The sequence below is a fragment of the Azolla caroliniana genome, unplaced genomic scaffold (genome assembly GCF_043228905.1).
Source record: "Azolla caroliniana isolate FFs.n. ecotype wild unplaced genomic scaffold, voAzoCaro1.0.p SCAF_1, whole genome shotgun sequence".
Lineage (NCBI taxonomy): Eukaryota > Viridiplantae > Streptophyta > Polypodiopsida > Salviniales > Salviniaceae > Azolla > Azolla caroliniana.
In genome coordinates, this window is record NW_028230436.1 from 36,990,266 (window position 1) to 37,004,521 (window position 14,256).

At 36.8% G+C, this 14,256-nt stretch overlaps 1 protein-coding gene and 1 long non-coding RNA gene across 3 annotated transcripts; both read left to right on the forward strand.

The window, feature by feature from the left end:
- Nucleotides 1-466: 466 nt before the first annotated feature.
- On the forward strand, nt 467-3,943 carry LOC147870329 (heterogeneous nuclear ribonucleoprotein 1-like). Of its 2 annotated transcripts, none has more exons than XM_087338935.1 (3): nt 467-1,001; nt 1,103-1,394; nt 2,356-3,733. In XM_087338935.1, exons 2-3 carry the CDS (start codon nt 1,173-1,175, stop codon nt 3,541-3,543), a joined length of 1,410 nt encoding a protein of 469 aa, XP_087195061.1. In that variant the 5' UTR covers nt 467-1,001; nt 1,103-1,172; the 3' UTR covers nt 3,544-3,733. The 2 variants fall into 2 exon arrangements, with proteins under 2 accessions (XP_087195061.1, XP_087195067.1); XM_087338941.1 differs by adding an exon at nt 3,763-3,943 and having other exon boundaries at nt 469-1,394; nt 2,356-3,514.
- A 5,290-nt stretch (nt 3,944-9,233) lies between these two features.
- Nucleotides 9,234-10,656, forward strand: LOC147870330 (uncharacterized). The gene is made up of 3 exons (XR_015532420.1): nt 9,234-9,387; nt 10,150-10,230; nt 10,383-10,656. It is a non-coding gene; the product is annotated as an uncharacterized LOC147870330 (long non-coding RNA).
- The last annotated feature ends 3,600 nt before the right edge of the window (nt 10,657-14,256 follow it).

Genomic DNA, 14,256 nt, shown 5'->3' on the forward strand with positions numbered 1-14,256 from the left:
AACACAACAATAGAGTGATCCTCTTCGCGGGTAGAAAACACACATGGGCAAATATGATGTTTCACTTCCAATTGTTGAATATACAATATGCCCCCATGGACATGCTAGCACATGTGGACATGGGGATACCCTACACATGTAGATCAGGTGACCATACATTGAGCCCCAAAGTGCCCAAATACACGGTTGAGTGTTAGTGTAGGCGCTCAGCTCACTCCACATGCACGAGCACCTATGCAAGTAGCCAATTGCTATGGGGCACATTAAAACATGGTTTGTGTTACAAAGGACAAAGTATATATGTATGTATATATGTATATATGTATGTATGCATGTATGCATGAATATATGTATGTATGTATGTATCATCATCATCACCACCACCATATCCCAACTCTTCAAGCTAAGCAAAGCAAGACAGAGAGAGATTTTGAGAGAGAAGCTCACCACCTTGACGATGATGCCTTTATCCTGATAGACATCTCTCTCTCTCTCTCTCTCTCTCTCTCTCTCTCTCTCTCTCTCTCTCTCTCTCTGCTTTTCTCGCCTTCTTTTCCCTTTTCAGCATTTGGGTTGTAACATTTGCTTCATCTCTGAACTGCATTGCTTGTCATTTCAGCTTTCTCTGCTTCAAAACATCTCTGCTCTTCTTCTTTGCATTTGGGTTTCCAATTATACACGAATACATTCAGGGTTTCCAACTATACAAAGAGATACTTTAGTAGGGTTTCCAACATATGCAACGAAACGATTTGGGGTTTTCAACACATGCAAAGATAACTTTAGGGTTTCCAACGTATGAAGAGAGATCTTTACGGCTTCCAACATATGCAGAAAGACTCTTTGGGTTTCCAACATATCCAAAGAGACCATCGGGGGGTTCTGAATACACATGCCATTCTCTGCGTGCTTCTCATTTGTGAAGGGATCGATCCATTTCAGGGATTTATTTCTTAGAATCTAATCGGAAATACTTCTATTAATCAGATTTTATATTCAAGGTCACATCTTTAAACTTGTTGATCTATTCCAGAGTTTTGTTCAAATTTAATATTTGAAGGTAGCCGACACAACAATATTTCGGTTCCTTTGATCTGTTCAGATCAGACGCTGAAGCTTTCTTGGATCCTATTATAACATCACTTCAAAGGATTATCTGATTTGAATCTCCCATGGATTCTGATCAGGGAAAGATTTTTGTTGGGGGCATTTCCTGGGAAACGACAGAAGAAAAGCTAAAGGATCATTTCTCAAAGTTTGGAGAGGTTGTGGAGGCAGTGATCATGAAGGATCGAGCCACAGGAAGAGCTCGTGGATTCGGGTTTATCGTCTTTGCAGATCCAATGGTATCAGACATGGTGCTTCTAGATAAGCACAACATTGATGGAAGAATGGTGAGTGAGAGAAACAATCTATTTTCTTCACAAAACGATCTCATTATCTCAGTTATGACTGCAAAATCATCCTTTTCTTAAAAACCAAGAAGCAGTTTGCTTAATTCAGTGATTCCAATGGTGACTGTAATTCCTTTTACTTGCTCTATTAGTTATCATTAGGCTTTGAATTATACTGAGATGACTCCTGGATGACTTGTGTGGTGTGAACATCACAAGAACTCACAGTCCAATATTAGTCTCTGGTGATGGAAGAAGTAAGAGAAAGAAAAGAGAAGCATTGCACAGCTCAATCCGGATGGGTTTTTCACGTGTTATGGCACGGCTATTTATACTAGATGACTTAGGAATGGTTTAGCCTCCAAGAATAGCCGTCGGTGGTGCTGGAGAAGGCAATTTCTCTTAATCAAGACGCATTGCTCACGAAAACATAAATGTGGTTTCATGTCGTATGGCACCTGTACGTATGCTAGATGATTAGGAAGGGTATGTTTTTTACGTCGAGCTCAGGGGAATAGTCTGCGTGGTATGAATGTACTTCATATTTCTAGGGTTATTGTGAGTGATAGTTTTGGCGTTTGTTCAAGCTATGATTCGAATAAATCTTCTGCCCTGGGATTCCAGGGTGTTTTATGTAGTGTGGTTTCAAAAAAATATAGCTAAATAGTCCAATAATACCTCAGATGCTAGAAAAGGCTACAGTTCATGCTTTGACAATGCCACATACATCTGTGGTTGGCTACTCTATTTTAATCTAGCCATGCTACGTAATGTCTATGGTAGTTCTGTATGCTTAATGCTAGGGCTACTATTTTTTTGAGCAAAATTCGTTGCCCTTTGCTCTCGGCTATACTGTGTTATTTTGTTCTAGTATACAGATCTATGGCTGGGTACCAATTCCTATCTAGATTTCTGGTTTTCTTACATCAGTGTTTCACAAAAATATTCCTCGTATCCCCAGGTGGAAGCTAAGAAAGCAGTTCCTAGAGAAGAGCAGCACGGTATAGATAGAAGTGGTATCAACGGCGGGGGCAGCAGCCCAATGCTATCAACCCGGACACGGACAAAGAAGGTATTTGTCGGTGGCTTGTCGTCAACAGTTACTGAGACTGATTTCCGGAACTACTTTGAGCAATTTGGTTCGATCACAGATGTGGTTGTGATGTATGATCACGGGACCCAAAGACCTCGGGGCTTTGGATTCATCACTTATGAATCTGAAGATTCAGTGGATAGGGTCCTTCTCAAAACCTTTCATGCCCTTAAAGAAAAACGAGTGGAAGTGAAGAGGGCAGTGCCGAAGGATATAATTTCAGGTCCTAACCGAAGTAATGGAGTTGCTGGGCTCGGTTTCGGCCTTACAAAGAGTAGTTCATATGGAGGGAACTATGTACCAGCTTTTAATTCGAGTTCAATTTCTACATATAATATGAGATTAGAAACCAGATACAACCCATGTCCAAGCCGTAGCAATTATTCCGCCAATGGATCGATTGGATATGAGAATCATAGTACATCTACAAATGTATCAGCTGGATTCTATAGTGATGGAGCTTATAGGAGCTCGCCAAATCCAAATGGAAGCAGTGTTTATGGAAGTATAGGGAGTAACAGCATTTTGAACAATGCATTTGGTAGTTACCCTGGTAGAAGTGTATGGAGTACTGAAGGAAGTAGTTATGGCAATTTTAATAGCTCAACAGGATTAGGAGGAAGTGGAGGTTCTGCTAATCCTACTACCATGAGCAATTATGGAGGATCAGAAACATGGGCGGCTTCTTCCCAACCAACGAACGATCACAATGTTGCATATAGCAATCATACCTATGGGCAAAGGGACAGTTATGCTTCATTTGTTAACTCGAGCAAACTCAGCTATGTGGGACGTAATGGTGGATCTGGAAGTTTGCTCGAAGGAAACAGATTACGAGGAGGAAGCAATGCTTTATTTAGCTCTGAGTATAATTCTTCTGCGTGGCAACCATCTGGTGATGCTTTCAATTCTTCCAGCATGGCGTTTAGTGGTATCTACGGTATAAATAGCCTTATGAAGAACAATGGGGATGATTCACCAGCTTTAGATGATGGATATGGTGCACAAGGAAGACCATCTTACAGAGGTATGATATCTGCACATATCTTCGTCTAAAGAAAGAAACATCTTAATACGGAAGATTTAGCTTGAAACTTTGTAAATGCTCAGTGATATGACTACTGTATTTGTTAAGAGAGAAAAAACGTTTTTTCTATTTATTCCACGCTGAAGTCCTTAGATCAAAATTTTAACTCCATATGGGACTACCAAGAAGAAGATTGCATTATAAATTATGCTGATAACATTATGATTTTTTTTCTACGGATTTTGCAGGTGTTGCTGTTTAGGAAGCGTATCCTGTAATAGGTTTTGAGAAGGATTTTTGCTGATTCCTGAGTATAAAGTGTTTGCTAACAAACCAAAAACCTTTTTAGATCTCTCTTTCCTAATAAACATTGTCAACAGATATATATAGATAAATCAAAACATACATTTGCAATCCCTTTTGGTGGTACATACATTTGCAATCCTTTTTTTATGGGACTATCCTAGAACCAATGAAAAAGCTGCAGAAATGAGCTTGATTGTTTTTTTAGAGCAATCCATGGAAGGGCAGATTGTAATAAGGGTAGGAGAGATCATACAATAAGGCATACATATTCAAAAACCTCTTCATTAGTTATCATCACCTTCTTTGCTAGTGTCTTATTACCCTGACTCTGACGCTTCCCCTTTGTCAAATGGCCTTTATACATTTCTATTTATGGCATCAAATCAAAGAGTCTTCGCAAAGAAACTACTATCAAACCTTTTTCTTTTAAACTTCCACGTTCTGATTGGTTGTACACGTTCTGAAAATATTCTGAACTTAATATATATAACATTCACGCGTTAAGTTGCTAACTGTCGGTCATTTTGAAGCAGAAATGTTTATGAAAAATAACAAGATACTAAACTATTACAAATGTATTGGGAGAGAGACATTAGCAAGCATGATGAATAACAAGTGTCCATTATTCAGTGGGAACTCCCTTTAACTTTTGTTATACTTGTTTATGATCGAATGGAAGTGAAAGCTTTATAAAGAGACGATAAGAATATATGTTAACCAAGGCAATCAAAGCATGTCCCTACTTAGGAAGTTGGGTTTTGACACTAGTAGCATGCATTTCCTACCTTTCTAATGTTATAATTCTGCTTTCCTTAATTATACAAAATGCTTCTTAAGAAGGTGACTTCTTATCATACGGTGATCATTTTCCTCATCGCATGCCACGAATGAAGCTAACTTCTTCTCAAAAAGAGCTTCTTTTATCCTTTATACTCTCACCAGCAGTTTGGAAATCTCGACCTTCTTCTCCTCCTCCTTTTTGTACAGAACTCATACCTGGTTGGTTGCAGAGCTATAATGCTTGTGAAATCTGTTTGTAGCACCCGCCATGTCATATTTTGTTGCTCTGCGATGATTCCCCTGAAGGAAAGCGAAGAAGGAGGAATAGGGTAAAAGCAGGGTCTTATGGTAAGCTTGAAAGTATCTGAATCTAATCTCCATGTCTACAGAAACAAAACACTCCTATATTTCCAAAATCAGAATGGTGCCCCTATGAAAGTATCTGGATTCTGAATCTCCATGTCTACAGAAACAAAACACCCCTGCATTTCCAAAATCAGAATGGTACCCCTATGACCCACCCATTAGTAAACAGAGGGATCATTTGGAAATTTCTGAAAACATAGCCCTATTCCGGCCCCCGGGTAAACACACTCTACCTTTCCCTGAACCCCAAAGCTTCAATGTCCTCATATTGAAACTAGTCTTCTATAGGGGGAAGGAACAAAGGAGAGCTTCTAGATCAAGTTAAAGTTTTAGGCTTTCAACATTTCTTTGTATGTGTTTCTCTTGTGGAACACATTTGCTTGGATTTGATGATTGTAGAGTAGTACGTGAATTCAAAATCTAGACTAATGTGGCATTGTGTCATTGGTCATTTAAAAACAGTATGGGGCATAACGCACCAGTCGGCACAAAAGTTATTCAAGAAAATGAACAATGGAAGTGCAACATATAGTAGCCATGGAAGTTCAATGGATTAGCTTTTCCATCAGTCCTTTGGGTATCCATAATTCTTGGATTGATGGGTTGGTTTCTGCTAATACTTAGATGAGCCATGCGATTGATATTAGATATCTCATTTCATTTCCTAACTAGAATGATGGCATTCATAAAATTATTGTTAGCAATTAGCATTAAAAACACATATCACATGTTGAAAATAGAACTATGGAGTTGGACCTACACTCTTCTAATGGGTTCCTCACATTCCTATGATATATTCTCATAATTGTTTGATCCCACTCAAACAAACATTCCATGATGGTCACTTGAAACTTCTCATTCTAAATATTTAGCCTTGTGGAGAAAGTATTTACTCTAGTTATAAGTGTTGGATTAAGCCATGTATTTATGATTTCTGTACTTCAATAAAATTAAGACAAACAATTGGGGGAATACCATATTGATCTTTTTATCACTTTGAGTTTATCCCATTGGAGTGAATGACATAATACAACCTATATTGTACTACATGACGCAATGCAAAAATCTACCATTTGGAAATTTGTGCATAATCTCCTCTAGGTTTTCGATCAACTCACTTCATAATCATCAATATAGATCACATCTACAAATAGGAAGAATATTTTGTAAGTTAACCTAAAAACTCATTTACAGACTTCTCACAAAATTCTTACCTGCCATTATAATCCTTATTGATTGTTAATGCTCATCAAGCTTTAACATTTTAACAAAATAATTTACATAGCAATTGCCACTAGCCTATTTAGTGAGCCTTGTATTTGTAATTGTTATAAAATATTAGGACCTCCCAATTTGGCGTCTTAAAAGTAGAATAGCTCTATGCACTCTCAAATGTTAAATTTATCATATTAAATATATTATAACCGTCCAATTCACATAGTTTGTGTAAAACCCTAAAGTTTAAACCTTAATCCTTGCCCCATAGTTTTCACATGTCAACCTTCCGCTTCATGATATAATAAATAATTTAGTAAATAAACGTAAAATAATATTATTATTAATACCAATATTTTAATTAATTAAAAGAAATAAAATTAAATAATTATGATTACTAAATAATTCGAATAAGATAATATATATACATCCTGACACAATAAATAAGTAAATACATAAAATAGTAATAAATAACAATAACGATGATAATAATAATATTAACGAAGAAATAAGAATAATAATAAATTATCGTGCTAAATAATCATATAGTGATAAATTTAAGTAAATAAACTGAACGTAATGGTAAGAGTTTAATAACAATATTTAATATAAATAAATCATAAGAATTTAAAGAAGATAATAATTATAAAAAACAAATTGTTAGTTAATTAATTACCTATAATAATTAATGGTACTAATGACGAATTACCTATCTCTTTGGCATCGACAAATATCAAAGTACACTAAACCAGACATTAACACTGAAATAGCTATACGTAGATCTTTCACACACACAAATACCTACGCAGCACGCTGTTACGAATGCCTAAAACACATTATTCCTGAAAGAACATCTAACATCTTGAAACACTATAATAATAATACCTAGCAGACTCGATTCAACCCATCCTCTCTGGTTCAAGTGTCCCAGTCTAATCCACATGCTAAGGGGCCCGCCCGCATAACTTGGACACGACGACATGGAGTGCGAGGGCTATGTGAGAGGCTCATGTTGGTATTAAATGAGATAAAGTAGGGATATGATGAATAGGCATAAGGAAATATGTATGAATAGGAGGGAGGGGGTGGGTGGTGGAAGATGGATGGAGGTGGCAACAGAGTAGGCGGAGGCACAGCAGCAGATTTCCGTGCAGAGGGTGGGCGGCGGCCCCGCTCGGTTCGACTGGAGCCGAACAGAGCAGCGTTCGACTCCTATACATATTACATAATACATACATACATACTACCTGCTAGTGCACTGTGCTAGCTAGCTAGCTCAAAGGGGGGTGGGGGGAGCCTTTAACTAGAGTCGAAGGCTCCCTCATTATTTATTTATTATATTTTGTTCTATTCTTTACTTTCCCAAATTTCAAGTTATATAGGCTCGCGGCCATAGCAAAAACAAAAAGATTTAAGTTTTGATATTTTTGGGCTATCCTCCGGGGCACTGTCTTGTCTTGTGGACGAGACATTGGTTCCCATGGGCGTCAGTGACACCCTAAATGCCGATTTCGTCAAATTCTTGTAACTTTCTCCTATTGCCTCGGAATTCCCGTGCCGAAATTTCCAACATGCTCCTTGCTTGATCACGATTAGGTTAAACACGGATTTTGCGCATGATAATTGAAATATAGATTATATTAAAATTTTACAAGTTCACGAGAGCATGTAAATACAACGAGAAAATCCTCGGCTCCATTACATTGACAGGAATATATTTGTCCTTCTTACCTCACCCTTATTTAACTTATTTTCTCCTATGCACTCTCTGCATCACGAGAGCGCTCAATCACGAATTAGGTATACGATGTTGCATTTATGGTATCAAAATGTGCATAAAATATACTTGAAGGCATATTTGATGGTGAACATATCACTTAATTTTACATGTTAAGCATATAGTGCAAATTGTGAATACTTAAGACACCACTAAAAAATGTTGAGCCAATAGGTGTATGCATTATTCACACATATAGTCGTTGTGCTTCGATTCAATAAAAGCATCCCTCTCACGAGGAAGATGCACATCAAGAAAAAACAAGTCCCATGGGTCAATATTGCCCTCTCCATGAAAGATAAAAATTCTTTGTGTGTGTGTGTGTGTGTGTGTGTATGGAGCTCTATTAAGCATCTAGCAAGATATAAATCCATGTTTAACTGATTATATAAGATTAGTAGACCTTTTTTTGCAAATTAAATTAGTAAATTATTTACATGGTTTATGATCGACATCACTATTGCGAATTGTCCATCTAGAGATGTGCCTTTGTAAATCTACATTTCTTAGCCATGACTATATATAAACTTGATCTTTCTATGTGATAAAGCTAGTTCAAAAAGTCACATTCATGCTTTTCTTTTGAAAATAATGTAATCTTTGTTAGAAATAATTGAGTTGCTATTCATAAGGTCATCATGAATTTGTTTGCAACTAACTCCTCTTGGACTTATCTTATACCATGTTTCAGAACATTTTGCTATGCACATAGCTCCAAGCTCCTATAAGATAATAACAAAATGCGGCGATTGAATGGGACAATCTAAAAGTGAAATATATTCGAGAACTAATTGGCCCATGCTTATTTTGAGTACACTATATGACAATACCAAAATGTGAGATTTGTATATCTTTGAAACCAACAAATATTTCTCATCTTAGAATATCACTCAATGACAATATTCTTTGAGGTATGGAGAGTATTTGGACTTGTCAAAGTTGTTTTAGAATGCTATGTTAGGCTTGATTATTATAGGAGAACTATACCAAATGTAGTTAATGAGGACAAAACAATGTTAATATGAGTATTGTTGTACTACCATTTTGTTGGCTCCTAGGTTGCATGCACATCGGCATTCATCATGGATTCATGTAAACCCCAAATTGCATGAGAGTGTAAGCGGGTGTACTACATCCATTATGGAGTACAAACGAATCTCAAGTTTTCACGAAAGAAAGAATAAAATAATGAAACAAAAGTTGTACTACAATTTGGTCGTGTACTACTAAGGTGAATGTCTATATAGGTCACAAAAATTTTAACCATAGGTATCATTTCCTTGGTTTGTTGCGGTGAGAGAGAGAGAGAGAGAGAGAGAGAGGACTAGAGATCATATCAAACATTAGGTAATATAGTGCTGAAAATGTCAGGTTGTGGAAATTCAAGTTGTTCTTGTGGCTCATCTTGCCAATGTGGGAGTGGGTGCAGGTGAAGTTCCCACACAACATTTTAACAATATTGCTTGCATACTTGAGTTAAAACTCTCTTGATCACGCTAACAAGGCTTCATTCTCCCAATATTTATCATGTTAAGTGTTTACACGATTTTCTCTTCCCCATCAGGATCATCATTGCCCTACAACTTTATTGGCTTTTTGAGTTAGGAGAAGTGAGGTAACAATTTGTACCATTTTAAAAAAGAGTATATCCTCAAATCACCACCATTAATGATAAATGTGGGTTCAAAAGTCCACTACTACCACACTCTCTTGGCTTTAGGGTTTCCATGAGCTTGGCTCCTAGTGTGTCACTTTCGTTTTGTAAATGAGAGATAGGGAGTGCTGAACTTTTGGGGGGAATCGATCCATGCAATTCACATTGTGCTACAATGGGTTTAAGTAAGCCTTTGTCTTCCTAACTAAATCTGGAATGTCCACCCATTAGAAGGGGCCAAACCTACTAGACTATTATGATGCTTCGCAAAGCCTAGCAGTGAGATCTATGTACCTAACTACTGTCGACCAACCATAGCGAAACCCTTAATGTCTACTGTGCTTAGTGACCATGCCAAAGTACTATGCATAGCCAGATTGACCAGACAAAGGCTGAGCGAGATCAATCAACATTGCGCCAACTCACGAAATTTACGCATATTTGATCAATCACGTGGATTTGAGTGGTTAATTTCTATTTTATTCAATCTTCAATTGAATGTGAGCTAATCTTAATTATGTGATCCATTTGTTAAAGGTGCGGGAAGAGAAGCATGGAGGATGAAATAAGCGTCTTATCCCTCTATCCACTGATCAATTATAACAGCATTGGCCAATGGTAAGGACAACATTAAACTGGTCACTATAATTAGTAGGCATGATTACTGATCCTCTCACTAAAGGATCAAGTCAGGGGTTCAAGTCCTACTTATACAATACAATCCACGATTAATCCTCTATTGCTCTTTGTTTTTCTGTGTGAAATCACAGCTTCGATGCCAATGCTAATAATAGGCGTGTCCTTCTTGATGGAAGCTTTGCATTTCATGGAGGATTAGTCTCTGCCGCAGGAATATGAATGAAAGAGAGAAAGAGGGAGACTTTATCATTATACCTATCTTCATAAACCTCGTGTTCATAGTTTCCATTGTGTAACCAACCACACTTTGAATAAATAAATACTTGTAATCATGCTAGAGATTGTGTTGTATTCTCGGGTATGAATTGTAATGTTATGGTCATTGCCTTCTACTCTAATCTTCCTATCATTGCCTTTTTGGTGTGTTTATGTGTCATAATAGAGAGAGAGAGAGAGAGAGAGATGCAAAGAGGATATAGTTTTGTCATATTCAAGTGGGGCCAAATATGAATTGTTGAACCAAAGTGAAACATTTTTTCATTTTTGTGTATGAAATTGATCAATGGCTCTCAACATTCAATGGATACATCATGAATCATGGCTTCATATATGCACAAAATGTTTTCCTATCGGATCGATTAAAACATATTGAGGCATTAAGAACTGTTTGAATAAGCTTCTCTACGCATCTATGCTCTTCTTGCCTCTATTCTCAAATTGTCATATTTAGTGATCATTAACCTCTTTGCATATTCTTATGGCCTCTCTTGCCAATTTGGGATCTATGGCAAATTTGGAGTGTGAGAAATTGGTTCTTGTTTTGTGGTCTCCACGTTGAACCATGTAATGTTGTCCATAGGCTGAAAGGAATTTTTATTTGGTAGCATGTGCGTGCGATTGAGCTCAACAAGAACCTTGTCTCTAGAAGAGTGCCTTTATGTCAAGAAATCTTCGATTGTTCTCCTCAATCATGAGGATCCTCCCATTTGTATGAGGTGACAAGGGGTTTTCAGTGTTGTTTTGTTACCATGTATATTTTTACAGAAAAGAGAGAGATGATGAGATATTAAGGTCTGTAAAGACAAACGTGACCCATTAAAGTGCCAATTATTACAAAGCACTCCCTTCAAAGCCTAGATGAGGGGATATTTAGATGCCAAAACAAAAACGCAATGTAAAAACTACATGGAATGCATCATTTAGATCTTCCATTTGTTTTTTTTATAATTTATTTATTTAAACTACACCATAGTTTCCATTACCAATCCAAAAAGCATATACAAGACATATAATAATACAATGTAGTGGCGGGTAAGATATCCCCCTTTATGTCATACGTGACACCAACCTCCACCTATGGAGGAAAAAACCATCGTGGGGGTACATATTGCCAATCCATTTTCTCATTTCTCTCCACAAAAACTAACAAATCCTTCCATTTGCCTTTAAAGGATTGTTGTTTCATAAAAATCCGATCTTCATTACTTGTGAAGGAGTCATATTGTCATTTTAAAATTGAGATAAACATCGACCAAATTTCCTTCACACAATGAATAGGATTTTGCTTTATTTGCTGAAACACATTTTTGCATCGATCTATCCAAATATTCCATAGAACCACCGATGATATCGTAGCCCATATTGTAGCATCCACATTCAACCGATTTGAGCTTGAGTATGGTATGTCCTTAACTCGCCTTCCCCTAGTTTGAAGGGTAAATAGTATCTTTTCCCTTTCATAATTATGCTTATCCACATTTACGTCCATCCAAAAGACATTTCCTCATGTAATCACATTAGGTCCATATGCAACATCAATGAGACGCAACATACGTTTCCAAACAGAACATGCGGCCATACAGTTCCATAAGACATGTTGCATTGATTCCAATTGAAGCCCACAAAAAGAGCAAGTTTTGGTTCCCTCTTCCCAATGCATCCATTCCAAGGCTAGAAGTGCATAGTGGACACATAACCATCTAAATGTAATGCTTTTGCGAGGAATATGTAGAGCCCATAACCATTTCCAAAATGCCAATACTGAATGCATAGGAATATTATTATTTAACCATACCTTAGCTGCAACTGGCATAACTGGATTCCTCCTTTGTTGGAATTCCCTACCTGTCAGGAGTAGTACTAAGACAAAGAAGTACTATTAGGAACAATACTAAAACAGAGACGGAATTAGTACTAAAAGATGAGGATTAGTACTAAGGGAGGTGTAGAACTCTCCAGAGAAGGAAAGAGAGAGAGAGAGAGAGAGAGAGAGAGAGAGAGAGAGAGAGAGAGAGAGAGAGAGAGAGAGAGAGAGAGAGAGAGAATGAGGATAACAAAAGATATATGTTATGTTAAGGGAATATACAATAGTAGCTAAGAGGCTTAAGACTGGCGTTGAACTAATTTGGTTCGAAATAATGCCTTGTGCCTTCTTTTCTAGTGTTCTTAGGAGTACTGAAGTTTCTAGAATGTTCCAAAGAAATTTGGAATATACATCAATTTTCTATAGTAAAACTTAAATGAAAATAATATTCTTTGTATTACAACATATAGTCTAATGGTCAAGAGCTTGACCCATGTAACATAAGGTCATGGGTTTGAGTCTTGCCATATCATGACATTTTTCCCTCTTTAAAACGACGAGTGTCACGAGTCGTTTTGGATTGAGGACCCGGTTTGTTTGGATATCGACGATGGAAGTCTAAGCCGGTTTGTCTCTCGAGAGTTCTACACCTCCCTTAGTACTAATTCCTTCTCTGTTTTAGTATTGTTCCTGATAGTACTTCTCTGTCTTAGTACTGCTCCTGACAATTTGAACCGATTTGGTTCGAAATAATGCCTTGTGCCTCCTTTTATAGTGTTCTCAGGAGTACTCTTGAAGTTTCTAGAATGTTCTAGAGAAAAATGGAATATACACTAATTTTCTGTAGTAAAACTTAAATGAAAATAATATCTTTTGTATTACAATATATGGTCTAATGGTCAAGAGCTTGGCCCATGTAACATAAGGTTATGGGTTCGAGTCTTGCCATATCATGACACTACCTAATTTACAGAGTATGTAGTCAAAGAAAGAAATCATCTTATTATTAACATCTCTCCCCCACCATTCCGTCGGATCCCAAAATATCCCATAAAGGGTTTACTTTTTCAGGATGGGGATCAATAATACATATTTTCCCTGTTTTTGCTACCACCCTAATAGGCTTCCATTCAACTAAATTGAGAAGATCATCCTCCATAGAGACCCATTGCAATTTTCCCTCCGAAACTATTATATATGATAAGAAGGATTCATTAGATGTATAAGCTCTTGCTCCAATCAAGACATTAAAAGAAGAGAATGTCCCGTACCATACATGGTTTGAATTAAAAGAAGAAGGCAAAATCCTATTACAAGCATTACTTATCGCTTGGAACATTAAGAGATCTTCCATTTGTTTTGGTTTTGTGGTTGATTAATCAATCAAAGAATAAGCCTTGTGTCAGTGGTTTCATTCTTGATATAGGCTCTTGAAAGTTGAAAGCTAGTACTTTTTCATTTTTAATTCCTATATTAAAATACAACTTAATAGTGGTTGTTGCCAAGCATATAAAAGAGCTACATAAAAGTAGACAAGTGTTAAACAATTAGAGTCTCATAGTCAAGATAGATGTTATCGTGATGTAACCTACATAGATTGAGTTTTATACCACGAATGTCAGCTTTACGTGACCACATTTTGATCCTTGAGCTCTTAACACTCTTGTGTCTTTGCATGACTACAATATGTATTGAATTGAACCTAATACTTCTACCACTGTCAAACCTATTGAATAACTTTACACTTATATCATTGTCTTGATAAAAATATGGATTTCATGTTTTTGACATCTCTATACAATGTGGGTTTCTTGAACCTTTATAATGCAACCCATACTTGTTGATCAATAGTATCATGTGCATGTGAGCTAATATAACACCAATGAGAAGGTGGTGTAGAAGTTAATATTGCTATGTTATAC